At 57.3% G+C, this 18,608-nt stretch overlaps 4 protein-coding genes across 4 annotated transcripts; 2 read left to right on the forward strand and 2 right to left on the reverse strand.

Annotated features, from left to right (window-relative positions):
- Window positions 1-4,538: 4,538 nt before the first annotated feature.
- On the reverse strand, window positions 4,539-5,467 carry DICSQDRAFT_131695 (uncharacterized protein). The gene is made up of 4 exons (XM_007360684.1): window positions 5,277-5,467; window positions 4,910-5,196; window positions 4,648-4,852; window positions 4,539-4,583 (listed from the first exon to the last, which is right to left on the reverse strand). Exon 2 carries the CDS (start codon window positions 5,176-5,178, stop codon window positions 4,951-4,953), a length of 228 nt encoding a protein of 75 aa, XP_007360746.1. The 5' UTR covers window positions 5,179-5,196; window positions 5,277-5,467; the 3' UTR covers window positions 4,539-4,583; window positions 4,648-4,852; window positions 4,910-4,950.
- Window positions 5,468-9,103: 3,636 nt separating this feature from the next.
- DICSQDRAFT_165181 (uncharacterized protein) lies at window positions 9,104-11,630 on the forward strand (the record flags this gene model as incomplete). The annotated part of the gene is made up of 3 exons (XM_007360685.1): window positions 9,104-10,254; window positions 10,312-11,560; window positions 11,619-11,630. 3 exons carry the CDS (start codon window positions 9,104-9,106, stop codon window positions 11,628-11,630), a joined length of 2,412 nt encoding a protein of 803 aa, XP_007360747.1.
- A 98-nt stretch (window positions 11,631-11,728) lies between these two features.
- On the forward strand, window positions 11,729-13,545 carry DICSQDRAFT_131696 (uncharacterized protein). Its single transcript, XM_007360686.1, has one exon. It carries the CDS (start codon window positions 12,219-12,221, stop codon window positions 12,663-12,665), a length of 447 nt encoding a protein of 148 aa, XP_007360748.1. The 5' UTR covers window positions 11,729-12,218; the 3' UTR covers window positions 12,666-13,545.
- Window positions 13,546-16,190: 2,645 nt separating this feature from the next.
- Window positions 16,191-18,094, reverse strand: DICSQDRAFT_131697 (uncharacterized protein). Its single transcript, XM_007360687.1, has 3 exons — window positions 18,067-18,094; window positions 16,399-17,998; window positions 16,191-16,338 (listed from the first exon to the last, which is right to left on the reverse strand). The coding sequence occupies exon 2, from the start codon at window positions 16,971-16,973 to the stop codon at window positions 16,407-16,409; it is 567 nt and encodes a 188-aa protein (XP_007360749.1). The 5' UTR covers window positions 16,974-17,998; window positions 18,067-18,094; the 3' UTR covers window positions 16,191-16,338; window positions 16,399-16,406.
- Between the last annotated feature and the right edge of the window lie 514 nt (window positions 18,095-18,608).

The following is an 18,608-nucleotide window of genomic DNA, read 5'->3' on the forward strand; positions in this document are numbered from 1 at the left end:
TGTAGAAGTTCGAGGGCAAGCGGGCACAAATGGGATTCGCGTTTGGCCGGTGCAAACGCGTGCCGTACGTAGTACATACAATAGACCTTATATACACAGTAGAATAGGGGTAGATAAGGGCGCGGATATCCGTCGGGGGGCGGGACCTGTGGCGCTCGTTCCGCGAGCTCGCCATCTTGACGCCAGGATTCCAACACATCCCCTCGAGCGAGCGCGGGCAACGAGCGAAGGATAACAAACAAATTGAACGGGGCGGGGATAAGGGAAACAGCGAGCAAGGAAGGAGGGGTTGTGTCCGCACAAATAAGGGATAACGTACGATAAGTCTAATACATCCCCTTAATCGGGGCGTTTACCACGCTTCCGTCTCCTTCTCGGCAAGAAGCTGATCGGCGCTAACGGTTGCCGAAAACGCGTAATGGGCCTCTTCAGTCTTAAGCTCGGGGCAGTCGCGCTGATAGTGGCCCTTCTTCGAGCACTTGAAGCAGGTGATGCGCTCGAGCGGGGTGCGGGGCTTCGTGTAAGCAGCGAGGGCGACTTCGGAGTCATGATGAGGCGGGTTGAGGGACAATTGGCGCGACTCTTCGTTAAGTAAGCGGGTGATGACGTAATCGATGGTAAGCTCGCTAGGCGGGGTAGAGTCGAGATTAACGACCAGCTGGGAATACGAATCGGGGAGGCCATTCGTGAGAACGAGGATGCGGTCTTCATCGGAGATAGAGGCGTCAATCTCCTCGAGGCGGAAGGCGGCCCGGCGGACGTCAGCGATCCACGATGTCATCGTTTGTTCCGGGCGCTTCGTTAGGCGCCAGAAAGCGCGCCGGTGCGCGACCCGGGTACCAAAGCCGCGGGCGCGGTGGACTCGACGGAGCTCGGTCCAGACTTCGTGAACATCTTGTGATTGGATGTGGGCGTACTGGGTGGGCTCGATATTCAAGATAATCTCGGCGCGCGCTTCTGCGATCTTCGCACGCCAGGCACGCACAGCCTTCGTGTTATCAGAGCCGGAGGGGCGGGTTTCATCAGCAGGGGCGCTCGTAACCTCCCAGAGACCCTTGCGAACAAGGAGGGCCTCCATGCCGATAACCCATTCAGCGTAGTTGTCGTCGGCGAGCTTTGCAATTGTGGGCGGTGCCATCGGGGCGGGAGCAGCGGGGAGCGCGGGGTGGTCACGGTTACGGGGTCGTCGGGGTGCACGGGGTCGTCGTCGGGTCGGTCGTCGTCGGGTCGGTCGTCGTCACGGGTCGTCGGTTCGCGGGATCGTCGAGTGGCTTCGGCCCCACTAGGCAGTGCCTCGAATTATCCTTCGGGCAGAGGAGACGCGTTTGTGTAGAAGTTCGAGGGCAAGCGGGCACAAATGGGATTCGCGTTTGGCCGGTGCAAACGCGTGCCGTACGTAGTACATACAATAGACCTTATATACACAGTAGAATAGGGGTAGATAAGGGCGCGGATATCCGTCGGGGGGCGGGACCTGTGGCGCTCGTTCCGCGAGCTCGCCATCTTGACGCCAGGATTCCAACATTTCCACCTAAGCCACCTAGCACAGACCCCAAGTGGGGTCTCCTTGGAGCAGTCCTGTATCAGACGAATATACACGCTGTCTATGCTGGTACTGAGCGAGTCAACGCCAATGCCACTTGCTGCAAAGCTCAAGCGCTCGAGCCGGCACAAAGGAGCCTCCTCCCGGATCATGAAGCCAACCATGGAAGTTGAGAATCATCTAGCACTCACGGAGATGGTGATGGAGAGTGTGAATGCTCTTGCGGAACGAGGGAGTGGCTCGCTGCTTATCTCTTGGGATGCGGGACGATCGACCGAAGTGCCGACTAGGCGCAGCTCTCAGCACGCTGTTCGCTGAAATTCTCATAGGCATCTGCCGAGCACAGGAAGACCAGGGGTGGGCGATGCCGACCCCCAGGGACGCCTCAACGTGGTGCATTGTGAGGGGCGTCCGGGGAGAGGTGATTCTGGCGCGTTGTCGGCTATTGGAGGATGGAGAAGAGGGCGGCATAGCGGACCGTTGCCTTTCTGGGCGATCGGCGGCGTGATAAGGCGTGCTCGCGCAGCCATGTCCATCGAGCTGTCGTCTGGAGACTGGGATGTGCTCGTATGCTCACAGTGATGAATATCTTGGAGGCCGTCCCGCCTCGCCGATATGGGGTGGGTCCGTTGGAATTCGTCCGGCTGTGTTGTGAAGGCTCGGACTTCTTTATCACCCACGTCGGTCCAACCCTGGCCCTGCTACGGATAGAGAACGTAAGCGATAGCAAAGATACACGAGCGAGGTGAACATGAAGTGGCATTAACTCACTCGCAATCGGACTCACATTGCCAAACTCTCAGATCGAGCCGCCAATGCATGATGTGAGATTGGTTCCCGCAGCCAGTTCCAACCAGCAGAAAGAGACGAAGAAGATATTAAGGCAACATACCATACCTGGGGATCGTCGCAGCTTCCCTTTCCCATGTCCTGATATCCCGGGCACGTAAAGATGGTCCTAGCATTGTAGAAGCATCGGTGCTCGGTGCGATGACCGCCAGCGCCGTCGTCAATATTACACGAGCTTTATGCGCAGAAGGCAGTGAGCAAATTGTTCCCGATGATAGCTGCCGACTTACTATGACGCAAAAGCATTGACCGTGCTACGGTAAATTTTTAGGTTATCGCATTCGATCGCGCATAGTTCTTAGGAGCCTTGCACTAGGTCCATTAAGCAAGCCAAACTGCGGGATACGATCGTCGTACCCCACACTGTTTGTCTTACCTGAAGGACTGGGGAATGACCTTCGGAGATTCAGACATAGCCGCGGAGTGGTACCTCGCAGTAATATCGGCGACCTCGGCATCAACTAGATACCGACAGGTCGAAGTTGACCTCGTCGTCGTGAGCCGCACGTCATGTCCGGTATGCGTTCCGGAACCGCGGTAGTGGAACGTGACCAAGTACAACAACGCATCGTAACATTGCCTCGTCTGTCCAATACAAGACAAATCTCAGTAGTAGTGGAAGCTTCTACTAAGGCAAGGGCTAGATGGGTGGTAACGTCAAAATGCTGACACGACCGTCGCGCGACAGATACACTCACCCGCCTAACGTCCCAGCAATGCATACCGAACTACCGCGAAGGGGCTTACGGCAATCCCACTTGTACACCGGATAGTCCTGCTGCTGTGCAACGCTTCGACATGCACTAGACGTAACAGACGTACTTCGTGACAAATCAAACGACACAGAGGACTCGCGGGGAGGCGATCGTCATGATGTCCTCGACGCGCCCTCGAAACGCGAGCTTTATATCCAAAAGAAAAGATCTGCACATGGCAGGCACAACATACGGAGTATCGGACGACGGATGCGTGGCACCGAGGAACCCTACTTCTATTGGCTGGAAATGCGGGGTCCGGGCACGATGACAATCCGCAAAACAAGATGACGGGTCGGAGCCGGACCTGTAACCGTTGATCATCGTCGGTGACATGTGGCTCTGAGACTACAGAAAATATCCGATGCGGTGAGTATATGCGTTGCAACTGGGCGCCACTAAGCTCACCTCGCTGATCTCCGGCTGAGCATAGTACTCGGCCGCACTAGTAGCGCACATTGTTCTTTAAGGGTGCAGAGTTCCATCCTAGTAGTCTCGCAGTATCTGCTCGACAGGCAGAAGCACAATACACACGTTCAACAAAGCGCGGAGTCGGTGATAGGAAAACAAAGCTGTTCGCGTAAGTGAAGAGGTGAAGGATCCTTTGATTCGCTGTCACCGTAGGCTGCCAACTGCATCTGCCAGAGATGACCGTCGTAAGAACCACAGTCTTCCCGTTCTGCCGCTACCAATGAATGTGCCTGGTTGACGATTCGCTTTCCAAGCGTTATCGCGGTACGTCTTTATGTCCGTCTACGACTCCACGAAAGGTAGAAAGTTATTCGCGGCTGTGCGTCCGGATGCAATCCAGGCCCTCTATCGAAGCAGGCGTGGGAGCGGAGAAACTTCCTTAGATTGCAGAAGGCCCCAGCACAAGAAGTCGGCGGATAAGTCGCAGGTTCGTGGCCACCGGCAAGTCCACAATCGTAGTGACCGAAAACTAGGCTGCGAAAAGCGCCTTGCGGAGCTCGTCCGAGCCATCGGGTACGATCATGTCAGGTACACCTTCCAGCTGCAGCTGGAACGTACGCCTGGAGTGGGCGGGTCGCGCAGAGGAATTCCAGTGCTGTGGTGCGCTGCTCCGCGTTATGCACAGGACAATGACATCGAGCACGAGTGGGAAAAGGAAGCCAGAAAGAAGCCAAGGCGTCCGTGGGAGCGCGAGGACAGGGCGCCATCGGCATCGCTGGGACAGCTTGACGATACCGTCGTAAGCAAGAGCGCGCCTCGCGACGTCGCGCTCCTGCAGGGCGTGAAGTCGCGCGCCGAGGGGTTCGGAGCGCGGAGCTCGAGAAGTGATCGTCTCGGAAAGGGCTAACCCGACGCACCCATCCAGGCGCAACGCCTACGCCTCAATTTTTGTGGCGCGCCTCCGTGATGACGATTGAGATGTCGTTATGCTCCCAAGCCAGAAATGGCACATTTGTGGCTGATACCTGAGAAGAACATGTATGCTCCGAATCAGATTCGGTGTCGCAAAGCGATGGAAACTGTGCGTACGCGCGGCGAAGAATCATTCTTGTCAATCGCGGGTAGGCTCAGGCCTAGCGTTGATGAGGTAGTACGCGATTAGCGACGGAAAGAAGTAAGACAAGCGGTGCCTAATTGTTGTCATCGCTGTCGTCGCTCGAAGGCTAAGGGTCTAGGCCATACTTTTACGAAAATCTGAGCAGAAAGAGGGGAAGGTGGACGCGTGCGGACGCTCCTGCGGCGATAAGACAATGGTGAGAGCAGCGCATCACGCAAGTGGGAGACCACGCACCATTACAGTAGCACTGCAGCAACCAAGTGCTGAGCAGCAATTCATGCGATGGTCTGATGGCTGTTCGCGTCAGAAGCCAGATCGAACGGGTGTCGCACGATAGGCGAACCCATTTCCCCTTTGCTTGGGGTCGTGGCGATAGCGTGGGTCTCGCTCGCGTGTGGTGGGTATGCGGAGATGCCATTGCCACCACGGAAGGGAACTGAGACGCCGAATGGGCGCTCCGCAGTCCGCATCCCTTCCGCGTCAGGATAGTTGACAGTCTTCATCACAGCCCAACCCAGGCCCTATGGCCGGTCAGACAGAGATGATGTCAATGTCAGCTCACGACGCGGTACTCCAACGCTCGGGAGTCCAATGGGCTCACCTCGAAAGACTGAGTGATCGAACGCCAGTGCAACGAGCAACTCGTGGCCGCTTCGGACACGGATCGGGGCGGAATGCCTCCTCCGTCCGTTCACATTGCGAGCCTCCAGCGTGTGCGACCAAAAGCCGAGGCCTGCTCAGGTACCAAGCCGGCGCTTGGCAGCCGCAGCGATCGCGGAGGCCTTGGCGAGGTCATGGCGAGGCGCAGGATGGGGCGCACAGAGCCTGTTATACTGTAAGCACTCTGGTAGTGCGTACAGCGGAGCGAGAAAGGAAAGGGGGGGCAGACCTTCATACTTAGGTACAGTACACCTGACGCGCTCACTACGGCGGCTGACACTCTAGGCGCGTCGGAGCGCCTGCACGTACAGGCGGATGAGGATCGGTCAGCGGACTGGCCGCACGCGGAACGGGGTTGCAGCTGACCCCGATCCCCGTGCGACGAGTGTGTGCACGACGCGTTGCTCGGGTGCAGGGCTTCTTGCTATGTGTCCAGAAAGACGGCGGGAACGTGTCGGCCACATTGCAGCGCGGGCGAGGGTTTGCTTTCTTCCCAGCGACCTCAGTTGTGAAGATCTTTCGAGAACCGAAACGTTGCGATGGGGGTATATGAAAGTCGGCGTACCTAGCCTAACATCAGACCCTGACTCCATGCATGGACGCCCTGTGAGGTGAGCGCGGGAGAGGGGTGCCCTGCTGAGAACGGGTCGTGTGTGGCTTCGCAGTCCGGAGATCATGTCATGGCATGACACGGTCCAGATCTGACCATTTGACCTCGTCTGCCCTACCCCAGACATGCGTGCGCAGGTAGCGAGGAGCGGGTTGAGAAGTGTTGGGGAGGACGTTACGTCAAGACGCACAACGGACTTCACTTACCCAATGTTCGTCTTGTCCACTGAATCGGGCGTCCTTGGCAATCGCATCGGCCACACTGCTGGTTGCACAGAGTACGATGTTTGGGAACGTCGTGGCGCGCAGGGAATGTCGGCCACTAGAACTTGGCGAGAAGAGACGTCAGCCCGAGGTCAGACGACAGATCTCAAAGAGCTCACCGCCATCCTTCGCGTGTATGTCATGCGAACTCTAGAGCCTTCATGAACTCGCGCTGAATAGCTGTCGACTGCGCGTATCGTCATAGGACCCTTCGCAAGCGTTCAGAGTCCATCAGAGATGCGACGGGCCCCACTCTTCTCGACGACCGACGAGGCTTCGTCAGGCGGCTGCACACGAGCTACTGCTCATTGGATGCGACTCATCGTCCACCTATGACCGCGTTAGTTTGATTAGTGACCCCTCCCGACGGATAATCGTCGCGACTTCTCGAGCGCGCTTTGATGTGGCGCAGACGCGAGGTCGCCCTCCCAGAGCAGCGAACGACTCGTACGGCACCCACGTCCCTCAGTAGGATAGCGGCTTCGCCATCAGCTGTACTGAGCTGTCAGCGAATCCTGACGTAAAAGCCCCAAGCCGCCCGGCAGAGTTCCATTCGCGTCTGATCATGCCACACCGTGTGCTCTGTATAGTTCGCATAGTGTGATGACAGAGTCGGTGAAGTGGGGGACTAAGCTCAAACGCAGCTGAGAAGCTCGCCGCGTCCGCGGCATGTCCTAGCTGGCCGCACACGCAGCCGCGGCTGGGGCTGAGAGCGTACAGAACCTTCCTGCGAACGCGGCCAACGCGGGTCCATTCGCAGTTCCCATCCGCGACTCACACACCTCCGAACGGCAGTCCTTCGACGGAGCGCGCGTTGTAAAAAGCCCCGGTGTCCCAACTCCGGCAACAGTGCTAGTCGTGCGCGTTGTTTCCGTGCGCCGCTTGCTCTAGCCTCTGCGTGCTGGTCCCTGACAAGAGAAGGGGCTGTCTGCGCAGTCTCACGACGCACAAGGGCGAGCGCGTCGCGTAGGGGCAGCGAAGTTCCCAGTCAGAACTTCCCTTGGCTCGTGGCAGTGGTGCGCAAAGCCGGCTTCCTTGTACAGCGGCCGCGCTGGGAAGCGTCTTAAGAAGCACTACGATTAGGTGCGATAATCAGTACCGTGATAGCTGGAGATTCATACGTGCGAGTGGACGGCGTCCTGTAGACAGAAGAGACGGACGTACAGCTACGTCCGTAACCTGTCAAGCTCGTGTGGATACGCCGTCAAGGAGAGCTTCCTTCTGTTCGTGATGCGAGCACAGCGTGCGCATAGTGCGACAATCTTGGAGCCAGCGTGAGAGACAGACTGGTCGGAGAACGTTTAGGAAAGGCACAATAGAAAATTGCGTTTGGCAGCCGTAGTGCGTCTCCTACTCCGCTCAGGGGATCAGGCCTAATTGGACGTGCAATTGCTGGGCGAGTCAAGGAGTATGATTGTACGATGAGTCTTAGTGAAAAGCGGAAGCCAGAAGACAGATTCGATCGCAGCCAAAGAAGAGAGCACATAAGTACAGGAAGGTGGAGAGGGGTGCTGGGTTACATAAGGAGGTGAAAGGCTGATAAGGGGCTAGGGTCTTCCGACACCCAGTCGACGTTCATATTTAATTGCTTTGACAAGGTACATGGACAAGGCGGGTCGAGAGATTGCCGTCGCAAATCGCTGTGCAGGGGCGGGCGAGACGTACTTGGAGGAGACCGACGTGTCGGGGACCGTGGCGTTAGACAGGCGGACACACGTGCGGAAAGTTCATGAGAGCGTTCAAAATGGAAAAACGAACGAGCTGCCGAAACGATCCATACAAGCGCCATCAAATCTCGATCTACATTCAGTCTATCTGGTAAAAGCGCCCATCGAGACTGGACGCGCACTAATGCAGATCGCGTCTGCCCGATTAGTCCGTGTGTCAGAATGATTACCTTGCGGATTTGCTGCTGCGCGACATGCCGCCGGATTACCCAACTGGATGTACGAGTCTTGTGGTAAGCCGCGTCGGGAGCGGGTCGGGCAAAAACGCCTGGGTCGAGGACGAGGTCAGAGGCGTTATGAGAGACTATGGTATAGTCGATGGCGTATGGATGTCGCGGACAGCCGCGAGGCAAGACGCAATTGGCTGTACTTAGGCCTAGAGGATGGACGAGTGACGATGCCGGGAGCATGGGACGGTGGAGCGGGAGGACGGGATGCGGGCGCTGGAAAAGGCAGGCCGAGGGCGGTGGACCGGCACGGTGACAGATGGGGACTCAGGGACTGCTGATGTGTCGCGAAATTGTTGGCAGAGACGCGCGGGCGGCGTGGCAAACGCTGTCGGCGGCAGAGACGGCGGAAGATGGAATGTGAACTGGATCGCCCGTGTGAGTGAGAAGAGAAGCTGGGACACAAGGAGAATATTGGGGAGAACTCAAGAATCGGACTGGTACCGGGGGGGATGTGGGGAGATCGCCGGCTATCTGGACTTTTAGTGGAGGACGATAGGAGGTCGGACCTGGGCCAGGTGGAGTGGGAACGGAGGTGTATAGTCCAGACGTTGCTCACGGTTTCCGCCGCCGCGTTGGGTAGGGCGGGGGCGGGCTGTAGAGGGCGATAGACGACAGCGGTGGGGATTGAGCGCATCGCATGGGGGGCAGCGATAGAAAGACGTGGGGCGGGTGTCTGAGGGCGGAGAGGATTAGTACGCAGAGGGAGTGCTATGAGTGTCGGGTGACATCACATCCAAATGCGGGAGATGAGATAAACAAAGCGTTTACTTGCGCTGGGCCTGAAATTGAAAACTGGGAGGCCTTCTTGTTGACTCTCTCTTCCATCTCCCCAGGGGTCTCCATCCTCCCGCGTTCCCCTTCCCTGTGCGGGCTTCTCCATGCGCCTCTGATATAACCCCCTCCCCATTCATCTCATCTCCCTTTCCCCAGATAGCGCCATGCCCTACGCCGGTCCCTCAGACGCTTCCTCCACCACGACCGCGACTCGTTCCCCTCATCCCCACCGTCGCACCCGCTCCTCGAGCAACTTCTCAGACGAGCGTGGCCCCGGTGCCTTCGCCCCCCTCGGTCAACTTCCTCGTCTCAACAAGAAAGCCGTCTTCCACATTAACGACAACGATGATGACGACAACCCTAATGACGATGACAGACCGTCCTATACCTCGTACGCTAGCCCGTACTCTCCAATCAACTCCCTCCGCCTCTCCATGAACACAGGCAAATTTTCCCCCTCAGTCGATCCCCCTCCCCGTATCGACATCCCTCCGCTCGACCCCTCCACTGCGGTACCCTTCCCCACTTGTTCCCCTGCGTCCCCTTCGTCATCCCGCCCTTCCTCCCCATTCTTGTCTTTCTCCAGGTCTTCTTCTAAGACCGCCTCCCCGTCCCTCCCACGCACCCCATCCAGCTCTATCATCTTATCGAACGGGAAACCTCTGAAGTCCTCACTCAAGTCCTCGGCATCGTCTCCCAACATCTCAGATCTCCCTATCAAGCACATGCGCGCACAGTCTGCCCCTTCCACGCCGAGCCACATCAAGAACGTGCACTTCGCGGAAAAGGACTCAGGTCTGGAGACCGTCCGTGTCTACAACCGTGCTGGCAAGCCCGCTTCCCTGTCGAAGCCGCCAGGTGACGAGACCGAGACCGAGACTGAGGCCGAGAGCAGCTCCTTCCCTTTCCCTGTCCTTCCCGCGTCGCACGTCTCTTCCTCTGCGTCGTCGACGACGCTCCTACATGAGATTGATTCTAACGCCGAGCGGACGAGCCCAGTGCCCAAGCTGAACCCGTCCCCTTACGCCAACGTTTTCCTGGAGACGCTTACGCTCCCGAAGACGCGTCCGCCGACGCTTCGCGGCACAATCTTGGTCCGAAATGTGGCGTTTGAGAAGACGGTAGCGGTTCGATTCACTATGGACGACTGGCAAACGACGAGCGAGGTCATGTGCAAGCACGTGGTTAGCCTGCCCGGCCTCCCCCCTCCCTTCCCTCGCGCGAGGACGATGGGAGACGTCGCCGCAAACATCGCAACCGGGCAAACCGAGGACGATCAGAAAGAGGGTTTGGGTCCCGCATGGGATCGCTTCAGGTATGTACAGATCATCGGTCATCATTTATGGTAATCCGGCTCATTGTCCCGACACAGCTTCACTATCCGCTTAGAGGATTACGAGACGAAGCTTTCCGAGCGGACTCTCTATCTGGTCGTTCGGTATAACCCCGGCTCGGGCGGTGAGTGGTGGGACAACAATGACGGAGCGAACTACCGCGTTGGCTTCCGTCGGGCAGCTGCTTCCCCTCTCCCTTCCCCAGCTCTCGGTGCTGTGCACTCGCAGCAGCGGACCTTCAGCGCCCCGAGCACGCTCAGGACCACGCCGACTACTGGCACCGTCTCGCCATATACTCCTTCCACGAGGCAGCTTGCGCCTACGGCGCCACAACTCGTTAGGAGCATGTCGTCCCCGTACCCGAATTTCGGACGGGAGAACAATGAGTGGGAAAAGATGAGCGAGAAGGGTCTCGGCACGCCGACGGCGGCGTACCTCTCGAGGAAGCTGAACCTCAGCAACTACGTTGCGCCATCCGCACAGGCCTCCACGTCTTCGATGGTGACACCCCCCACTACACCCCCTGGAACCGGCCGTCTGCGCAGCGCCAGCCTTCCTGCGGAAGCCGGCCTCAGTGCGGACGAACCCAAGGAGAAGCCTGCGCAGACTGCCGGTGACGAGAAGATTCCGACTGGGCCGACACTATCGCCGCCGACGCATCGCACGATACCTGAACAAGGTCGTCCCACAACATCGGTACAGGCTGCCTCTTCGTCCTCGACATACCGCTCCCCTTCGCCGTCCGCAGGTTCCCCACCAGTGCTCTCTCCTTTGACGTCGATACCAGGCCCGTCCGCGGACGTGTTGGCGGCCAACGCGCGGTCGTTCGGCCCGTCTTCTTTCGGGTATGGCTTTGACGAGGCAAACAACTTTGGCTACAGCCGCCCTCAACTGCTGAGCCCACCGCATTCAAAGGAGGGCAGTCCCTCGTCGAGCGGGACGGCGAGTCCGAGGCGAGATGGCAGCCCTGAGAGGTCAGCACTCGGCCTGGAAGTCGTGTCCGACAGTCCAGCGGGCAACAACTCTGCGACAGATAAGGCCGCCGTCACGTCCCTGAGTGACGCCGTGCGCGAGCTCGGTCTCAACATGTCCCCAGACGCCACCGCTAACGCGAACGCGCGTGTAGACACGAGCGACCCGACCTACGCCGCGCTGCTCAGGCAGTGGTGCTTCGCGCAGAGCTCCCCTCCTGCGCCCAACGCCGCCAGCTCGCCGTCCGCCTCGCAAACGAAACCTCCTCTGCGCTCGCCTGCTTCGATTTTGAAGAGCGGTGAGACGACGCCGAAAGTTGGGTTTGGCGTGAACTCCGGGTATGGGTTTCCTGGGTTCAACTTTGGACTGCCAGATGCGGGAATAGTTGGAGGTGAGCAGATCATCTCGTCTTATCAAATACTGTGTTCGTCCTTCGAGGGGACCCGCGTTATGGTGAGAGCGGTGGGAGGGATGCGGGGTAGGAGACGTTCATGCGTCTCGTCTTACGCCGAGTGGATATACGAGAGGCGAGCTGAGGATCCGACCCGTTTTCCCTCCGCTGTCGCCCAGCGTAGCCTTCGTTTACGTCTTTGTGTTCGGTGTCTTGGATGTCTGTTAGTCGTCGCTGACATTCCCTTTTCTGTAGCGCACATGCGGTAGATCGGACGCGTTGGGCCGGGCCACACGGCAGGTGTGCGTCTCTGGCTACGTCACGGCGCGCAACGTTGTGCACGCGAGCCTCCCTCACGCGCTGTTGGCATGGTCAGCTGACGGTGTTGGCTGGGGGACGCTCGGCGCGCGATTGTTCGACCTCGACGTTGAGAAGATATCGTTGCTGACGAACGCTGACGGCTCAACATTTTCTCATCTCTATGCACTACCATTCGACGCGACTACTTCGCGCTGCTTGGCGAGGACGACTACTCTGATACCCTGCATACGTGCGGAAGGGCGTATCACACGCTTCGCTGTGATGAGCGATGTCTCTCGTCGCTCGTCTTCGGCTCTTCTTGGCTTTATCTATTCCTATCGATATCTACCGTGTTGTCATCTAGCCTCTCACGTGTTCTCGACGTCTGACTTGTCTCGCTCTCTTCCCTCACCCGAAAACGAACGGTTGCTACCGCACACACTCGTGGGCTTCCGCTCGAGCCAGGCGTTCTGCCCGCTACCTATTCCATATCATCCACCATACTACTTCCCCGGGCCCGAGCGCCGGCACGCATACACGGACTTGTCGCCGCGTCTCGCATCACACACATCTCGTCGTAGATTCTTTACCCCTCTCCTATGGCACTCGATCCCACTACATCATTACTGTGCACCATCTCGCTCCATCTGGTTCGGATCTCTGCAAAACTTCCTACCTGCTTCCATCTCGTGCCTTGTCTCCGTTCCCACTCTGAGAGTTGTACGATAACATATCCCCAGCCTCTGTCGGGCCCTTGTCGCTCCTTTAGTGCCTTCCTACATTTGAGGCCTACCTACTCCCCCAACACTCACATGCATCCCGTACGTTCCAATTTCCATCCACACAAGTCTCCAGTCTTGATTGTCTCGTTCTGCTTCACGCATCGTCACGTTCTCCTAATCGCAATTGTATGCATAGCGCCACCCACCACTTACATATCCCACGCACAGAATCTCACCGCTTTGCTCACCTGGCAACAGTAGTTCCCAATCTCGACTCGATCGCGCCGCCTGCCTTATGATTGTGGCGTTCAGGTGATGCCTTCGAGCTGCACTTGCAGTTCACGCTCCGCGGACCCAACCCTGCTAGCGTTACACGCTGCAGAGGGTGCTGTCAAAAACTCCGCTTGTGGTCGATGCGCACACATACGCTCGACCACGTCCCTGGGCCCCATTAAGGGGACCCTGATCCCTTTCCTCATCAACCTTTACTAGACCGCGAGGCTGCGCGTACGCTTCGCGAATCCGCTTGGCCTTCTACTCCGCGACAGTGACAGGATTCCATTTGCTACACACAAGGACCCCACTCCTATTACCCCGTACTAGAATCCGTTCTGCCCAACCTCAATCCCTCTCGTGATTTCAATGTTTGGTGGCTCTATACATGCTCCATCTCGGCCCGTGCTGTCTCGTCTTGTTTCGTTGATCACCGTATGCGCACTATCATTATAGATTTGTCACCCCCGGCATCCCACCTTCCCCTTTTCCGCTACATCCCCCTCCCAACATCGGCACGCCTTATCTCTACACGTCTCATGGTCTGTACATACCCGCAGTCTTGGGTCGATCGTTCTTGGTAGAAATGATAGACCGAATCAAATCTAAACTCTCACCCGACGAGATGACAGCGCAGCGACCAGGTCCATCCAAACCGAACCTCGGCCGGACTGGAGGCACACACGCACCGTCACTGAGCAGAGCGTATGTTGATGAAAGAGGATCATAAATGACGTCGTGGCGCGCTCGTGCGTTCTCGGCTTGTCCGAATGCAGCCACGGGCGCGAGAGCCATTCAATCATCGTTGCGCATCTCTGTCCTCCCGCGACTTCCTGGGTCGCAGCGGTGGGTCACCAGCCCACCGTTCGCACACAGGGGGAGTAGGTTTAGACTCTAGAGACGGCTGCCCCACCTGAGCACAGCCGTGACGCGGGAACTTTGAGTCTCCTGAATTGAACGTAAGGGGCCCTCGCCGCCACCCGTGGGGGTCGGGCTGCGTGCTGGGGAAACGTGCACGGGGATCGGCTTGTATGTTTGCCCCACGCGTGGAGGCTCTAGCCAAGGGTCTGAAGGTCGAGATTTGGGCCTTGGCCTTCGTGTCGATGTACTTGGTATTGTTGAGACGGCTTAGCCTATACGACCTGTCAAGCGAGAAGGAGGACGTACAGTATATGCGCTAAGGCCCTCTTCTGTGTATACAGGGTCGAACTTTGCGAAGTACATAGTGCGGCGGCGGCGACCTAATGCTTCGGCATTGCTCTGCTAAATGGCGTTAGTAGAGGTGGAGCGCACGGCAAGCTTCCGCGAATCGGCAGCGGTCAGCTAACAATGGATACACCACTTTCCCGAAACCATCTGCCATTTTGAGGGCCCTCGCAGACTGTGCCATTAGGTTGAGGGCTTGAGTGCGACCGCGGACTGTAGCAGCCATTCGTCAGAATTACCAAGCGAAACCAAGGGATCGACGCGCCTGGTCGTGAGTGGGCTCGCCGATAGGCCACAAGGCATACCGAAGCCGGTACGGCGCTCTATTCAGTCCTCGGGTTGTCAACGTCGTCCACGGGACCAGAGGGCGCCGCCACGCTCGGAGAGTAGAACATTCCTTGAAATTTGAGGCTCAAAAATGAGTTGGACAAGGTGTCGGTTGCCCGTTCGGACTTAGGTTGTCTTCACATCCGCTTAGCCCGTCAAGGAAACATTGTCAGGATCCGGAGGACAACTCATTTGAGGGCGAGGACATCGCGTTTGGGACGCAGGCAGTGACGGCTGAAAACGCACTCAAATCTGTGAAGGACGGTAGGGAACAATTGAAGATGGCATACGTGACGAAAGATCGAGGCACTGAGCAATTCCAGCGATGGCGGACAGTGATAGACCCGAGGGATCCGAGACTAGCGACCCTGTCTTAGTTCGACCTAGTTTGGCTCGATGGGGTCGAATTCGTCCTGGGCACTTACCGGCGGAGTCGTCGACCGGCTGTAATGACGGCGCGAGAGCGGAGGCGACAGCTACGAATAGTTTGAGGGCGTCCGAAGTCGGTGGGAAGGCACTCGAGATCGCGCCTGGGGACTGCCACGGTCTTTCGGGAACCCTGGAAGGTGTACACGAGGCCGCTTATCTGTATAAGAGAAGCAAGTCGTTGGGTAAACGGTTTCCGCCCGTGCGCCACCGCAGGCATTGCGTTCAACAGAGCAATCTGGTCGAACGCGGCGGGGAAGAAGAAGGAAGAGGCACGTCACGTCCCCTAGGACACGGGCGTGATTGCAACTTTGCTGTTGTTGGACGAAACGGTGCGTGCGATTGTTCGTCAAATTCGGCTGTTGAAGCGGTGTCGATAGTTGGAGATGCCATTGTATGCCTGTAAAATAACAGTAGCTAGACACCTGCGAATGTGGGAGTAGGTTCAGATTTAATCGCAAACGTTGTATCGTTTCTCCGCTTGGAAGACTGCGATACGCACCATGTTGAGGGCCGCAGCACGGACCCCACATTATCACTTTGAACCATCATCCACCTTCATGACCGCGCAAAGAGATGGATCTGCGGTTGACAGAATCAAGTTGCCATCGGCTCCGGGAGTCGCGAAAGGAGTCGTTCTCTAGGAAGCCGGAGTCGGCAAGGAGCAGACACCGTGCCCAGAAGTTCACGCCTGATATACCCTTCTGCAGCAGGTCAGCCTTGTCAAACACGTAAAGACGGTCCCAGACGGGAAGTCATACCTTGACCAGGCTCTCCTGTTGCTTGGTAGATGAGTGGTAAGCAACTGCAGCCGACCTACCGCTCATCAGCTGTATGTGGTAGACGGAGCATTTCACCGGGTATAAGGGTGACCCTGTATAGGTGTCAAGCGCAGTAGGTATCAGTGCCAGTGCGCAAGTGCAGTCAAGAGAAAGAAAGAGACACGCAGCTGCCAACTATGACCCGTGCCGGGCCGCGACGAACATGTACGCCTTTACCCCCAATTGTTGCTGCGTCGGTCTGCGGCTCCTACGTCGCTAATCTGTACTTGCATGAACATTGACTGTAGACAGTGCCGCCACAATGAGGCTGTGTCCGCTCCACAACAGCGTTCGCATCCGCTCAACACTGCGATAATCCATGAAGCAGACTTGAGTGAATAGTGCAGCTCCCTGGGAGCATTTGTCTAACTACAAACACCCAATCTCAAGCAAGATAGGTGTATTTATGTGTACAGTATCTGACCACGCCTTGCGTTACATAGGTACGCGGCGGGCAGGATTGGAACGGACTAAGGGGATTGAAACGAACGAACGGGATTGGAACGAACGAAGGGGATTGAAACGAGTGAAGGGGTTTGTAACGAACGAATGACACATGATGCGCACCTCCAACCATCAAGAGCTCTCCAGCATGCCTCAAGCAACCACGCTTGCATGAGCAAGCGACTGAAGATGTCTCAGTATGTATGACTGGTTGGGATGTTCAATGCAAGAACATTAACTCACAGGGATGTCTATGACTGTCTTCTGGGCGCCGACGAGGGGTCGTACATGGGAGGTGCGTCCTCGAGAATGGCCTGCATCTCCTGAATCCTCCGTAACCTCTCGATCTCGTCCTGCAGCCTCGCCATCTGCTCCCGGAGTTCCTGATTTTCGACAGAAGGGGGATGGGCCTCTGACGCTGCAGACGAAGCCTCGCCGGATGCTGTCGCGTTTGCCGAAGAGACCGTGGGGGGCAATGGTCGTAGTAACGTCGCGTGCTCTCCCTCCACAGCGGCTTGGACAGTTTCATCCTCCTCGGGTGAGTACTGCACAGTAGGGCCGCGCTCAACGCTCTGCTGGCGCCGTAGAGGTCGGAGAGGCATGTTTGGGGCAGGCAACTCGTCGGAGGGCCACCTAATCGTGGCACGCCGGGATTGGGATAGGAAGGAGTCGACAGTGCTGGAACGGGAGAGGGTCTCGGGGTTCACGGTGCCCTCTCTGATGTGGATCAAGCTGGTGGCAGAGTTCGGCTCTGAGCCCGTGATGTCGCTCCCGGAGTAGTAGGCCGTGTGCCTCCCTACTCCACGATTGCTCTCCATCGTCTCCTCCGTCCTGGGCTTATCAGAGAGCGCGAAACCGGCTGTGAGTGCGGATCGCCGAACGCGTCTCCTGCAACAGAAGAAGGCAATGACAGCCAGAATCAGTAGGGCTGCAATGCCTCCCCCAGCTGCGCCGATGATCACTCCCAGAGGAGCCGAGCGCTTAGAAGTCGCTGCATGCACGACGGAGTCGGGCGTTGTCGTCTGCGCAGTTGATGCAGAAGAAGTAGGCGAGGTTGTGGAGTTCGAAGGAGTGTCATGCACGGAGGAGGGAGGAGAGGTTGTGGGCGCAACAGGTAACGTAGAAGTTGAGGAGTTGTTGGCCGTCTTCGTGCTATCGGAGGTTAGCGAACTCGAAGATGACGGGGTTTGGCTAGTCACAGATGTCGTGATCGCCGTTGTGGTGGAGATGAAGTGGACAATTTGAGTCTGAGTGACAGTGACAGTATCGGACGAGGACGTCGTGGACGGCGGAGGCGGTGGAGGTGGATCAGAGGGATTCCCGTTGTCAAACGTGTACACGACCCTGTCGAAGAGTACCAGGGAATCCTGACCACCAGGCGCACTGATGACCAACGTATGGGTTGCATTGTCTAGCCCGTCCTCCTGGAACACGACTTGGCTATAGTCGTAGTCGGTGCTGTCCGTCGGAGTGCTCTGGTATGGGACTGGCCCCCCGTCGTCGATCTGGAAAACCAGGTTTGTGACCGTCGTCAAGGCGTTCGGAACGCTATTTGCCAGAGCGTTGTACACTTGTATACCTGTCCCCGTGAAAGGGATTGTGATCGTGTACGGAGAATTGTCCGTCGTAATATGGGTGGTTTCGTGCCAGGTCCCATTGAACACCTGCGTTGTGTCCAGGTGAACGGTGCAACCGCTACAGCCACCTTGGGACCACTGGTTGGCTGGTGAATATGTGATGACGCTTGAGGTGTCGTCGATAGTGGCGGTAACAGGTATACAATACACCCGTATAGCTGCAAAAAGAGTGTAGAGCAGGGAGGTGCGTCGGGAAAGGCGATTGACTATCATGGAGAAGAAGGCATGCAGGAGAATGGTCAGTTTCGAGGAGAGGCGAGAGTAAGGCACTCACCATATTCGCTGCTCTATCCTAGGGAGCTGAGACCCGGAGAATAGCATGTCCATTAGTCCATTCTTCGGCGCACCCGAGAGAACCTGATTTGAACTTGCGAAGGTGATGAGGTATCTCCTTCAGTGTTCCTGCCATCTCACGTTGAGAGGTACCTTGGCAGACGCAATTACCACGGCTACAGCATCCGAAGCGAGTGTCCATGCGAGCGACCTCAACGGGAGTACGCCCTGTGAAACCGCACAGGAGACACCGAAGACAAGGCTAGAGATAGATATGCTTGCCACAAGGCGACGACTCATCCGCAGCTTCGTCATTGAATGTGGCAGTGCTACTACCGGGGACAAACAGCGCCCGCGCTGTCTCAGATCCGAAGGCTGCACCGCTGCCTTCAGCTATTAGTATCTATCATCACACTCGTTACCTGAGAACCTCTCAGGCATCCGCAAGACGTACTCAGCATCAGGTGATCAGGAAGAAACTGAAAAGCGGCAGTGCAGTCTGTCCACGAGCTATTTTGAAGGAGCGAGCCGCTCTTAGGTAGT

This window comes from Dichomitus squalens, assembly GCF_000275845.1.
Source record: "Dichomitus squalens LYAD-421 SS1 unplaced genomic scaffold DICSQscaffold_1, whole genome shotgun sequence".
Classification (NCBI taxonomy): domain Eukaryota; kingdom Fungi; phylum Basidiomycota; class Agaricomycetes; order Polyporales; family Polyporaceae; genus Dichomitus; species Dichomitus squalens.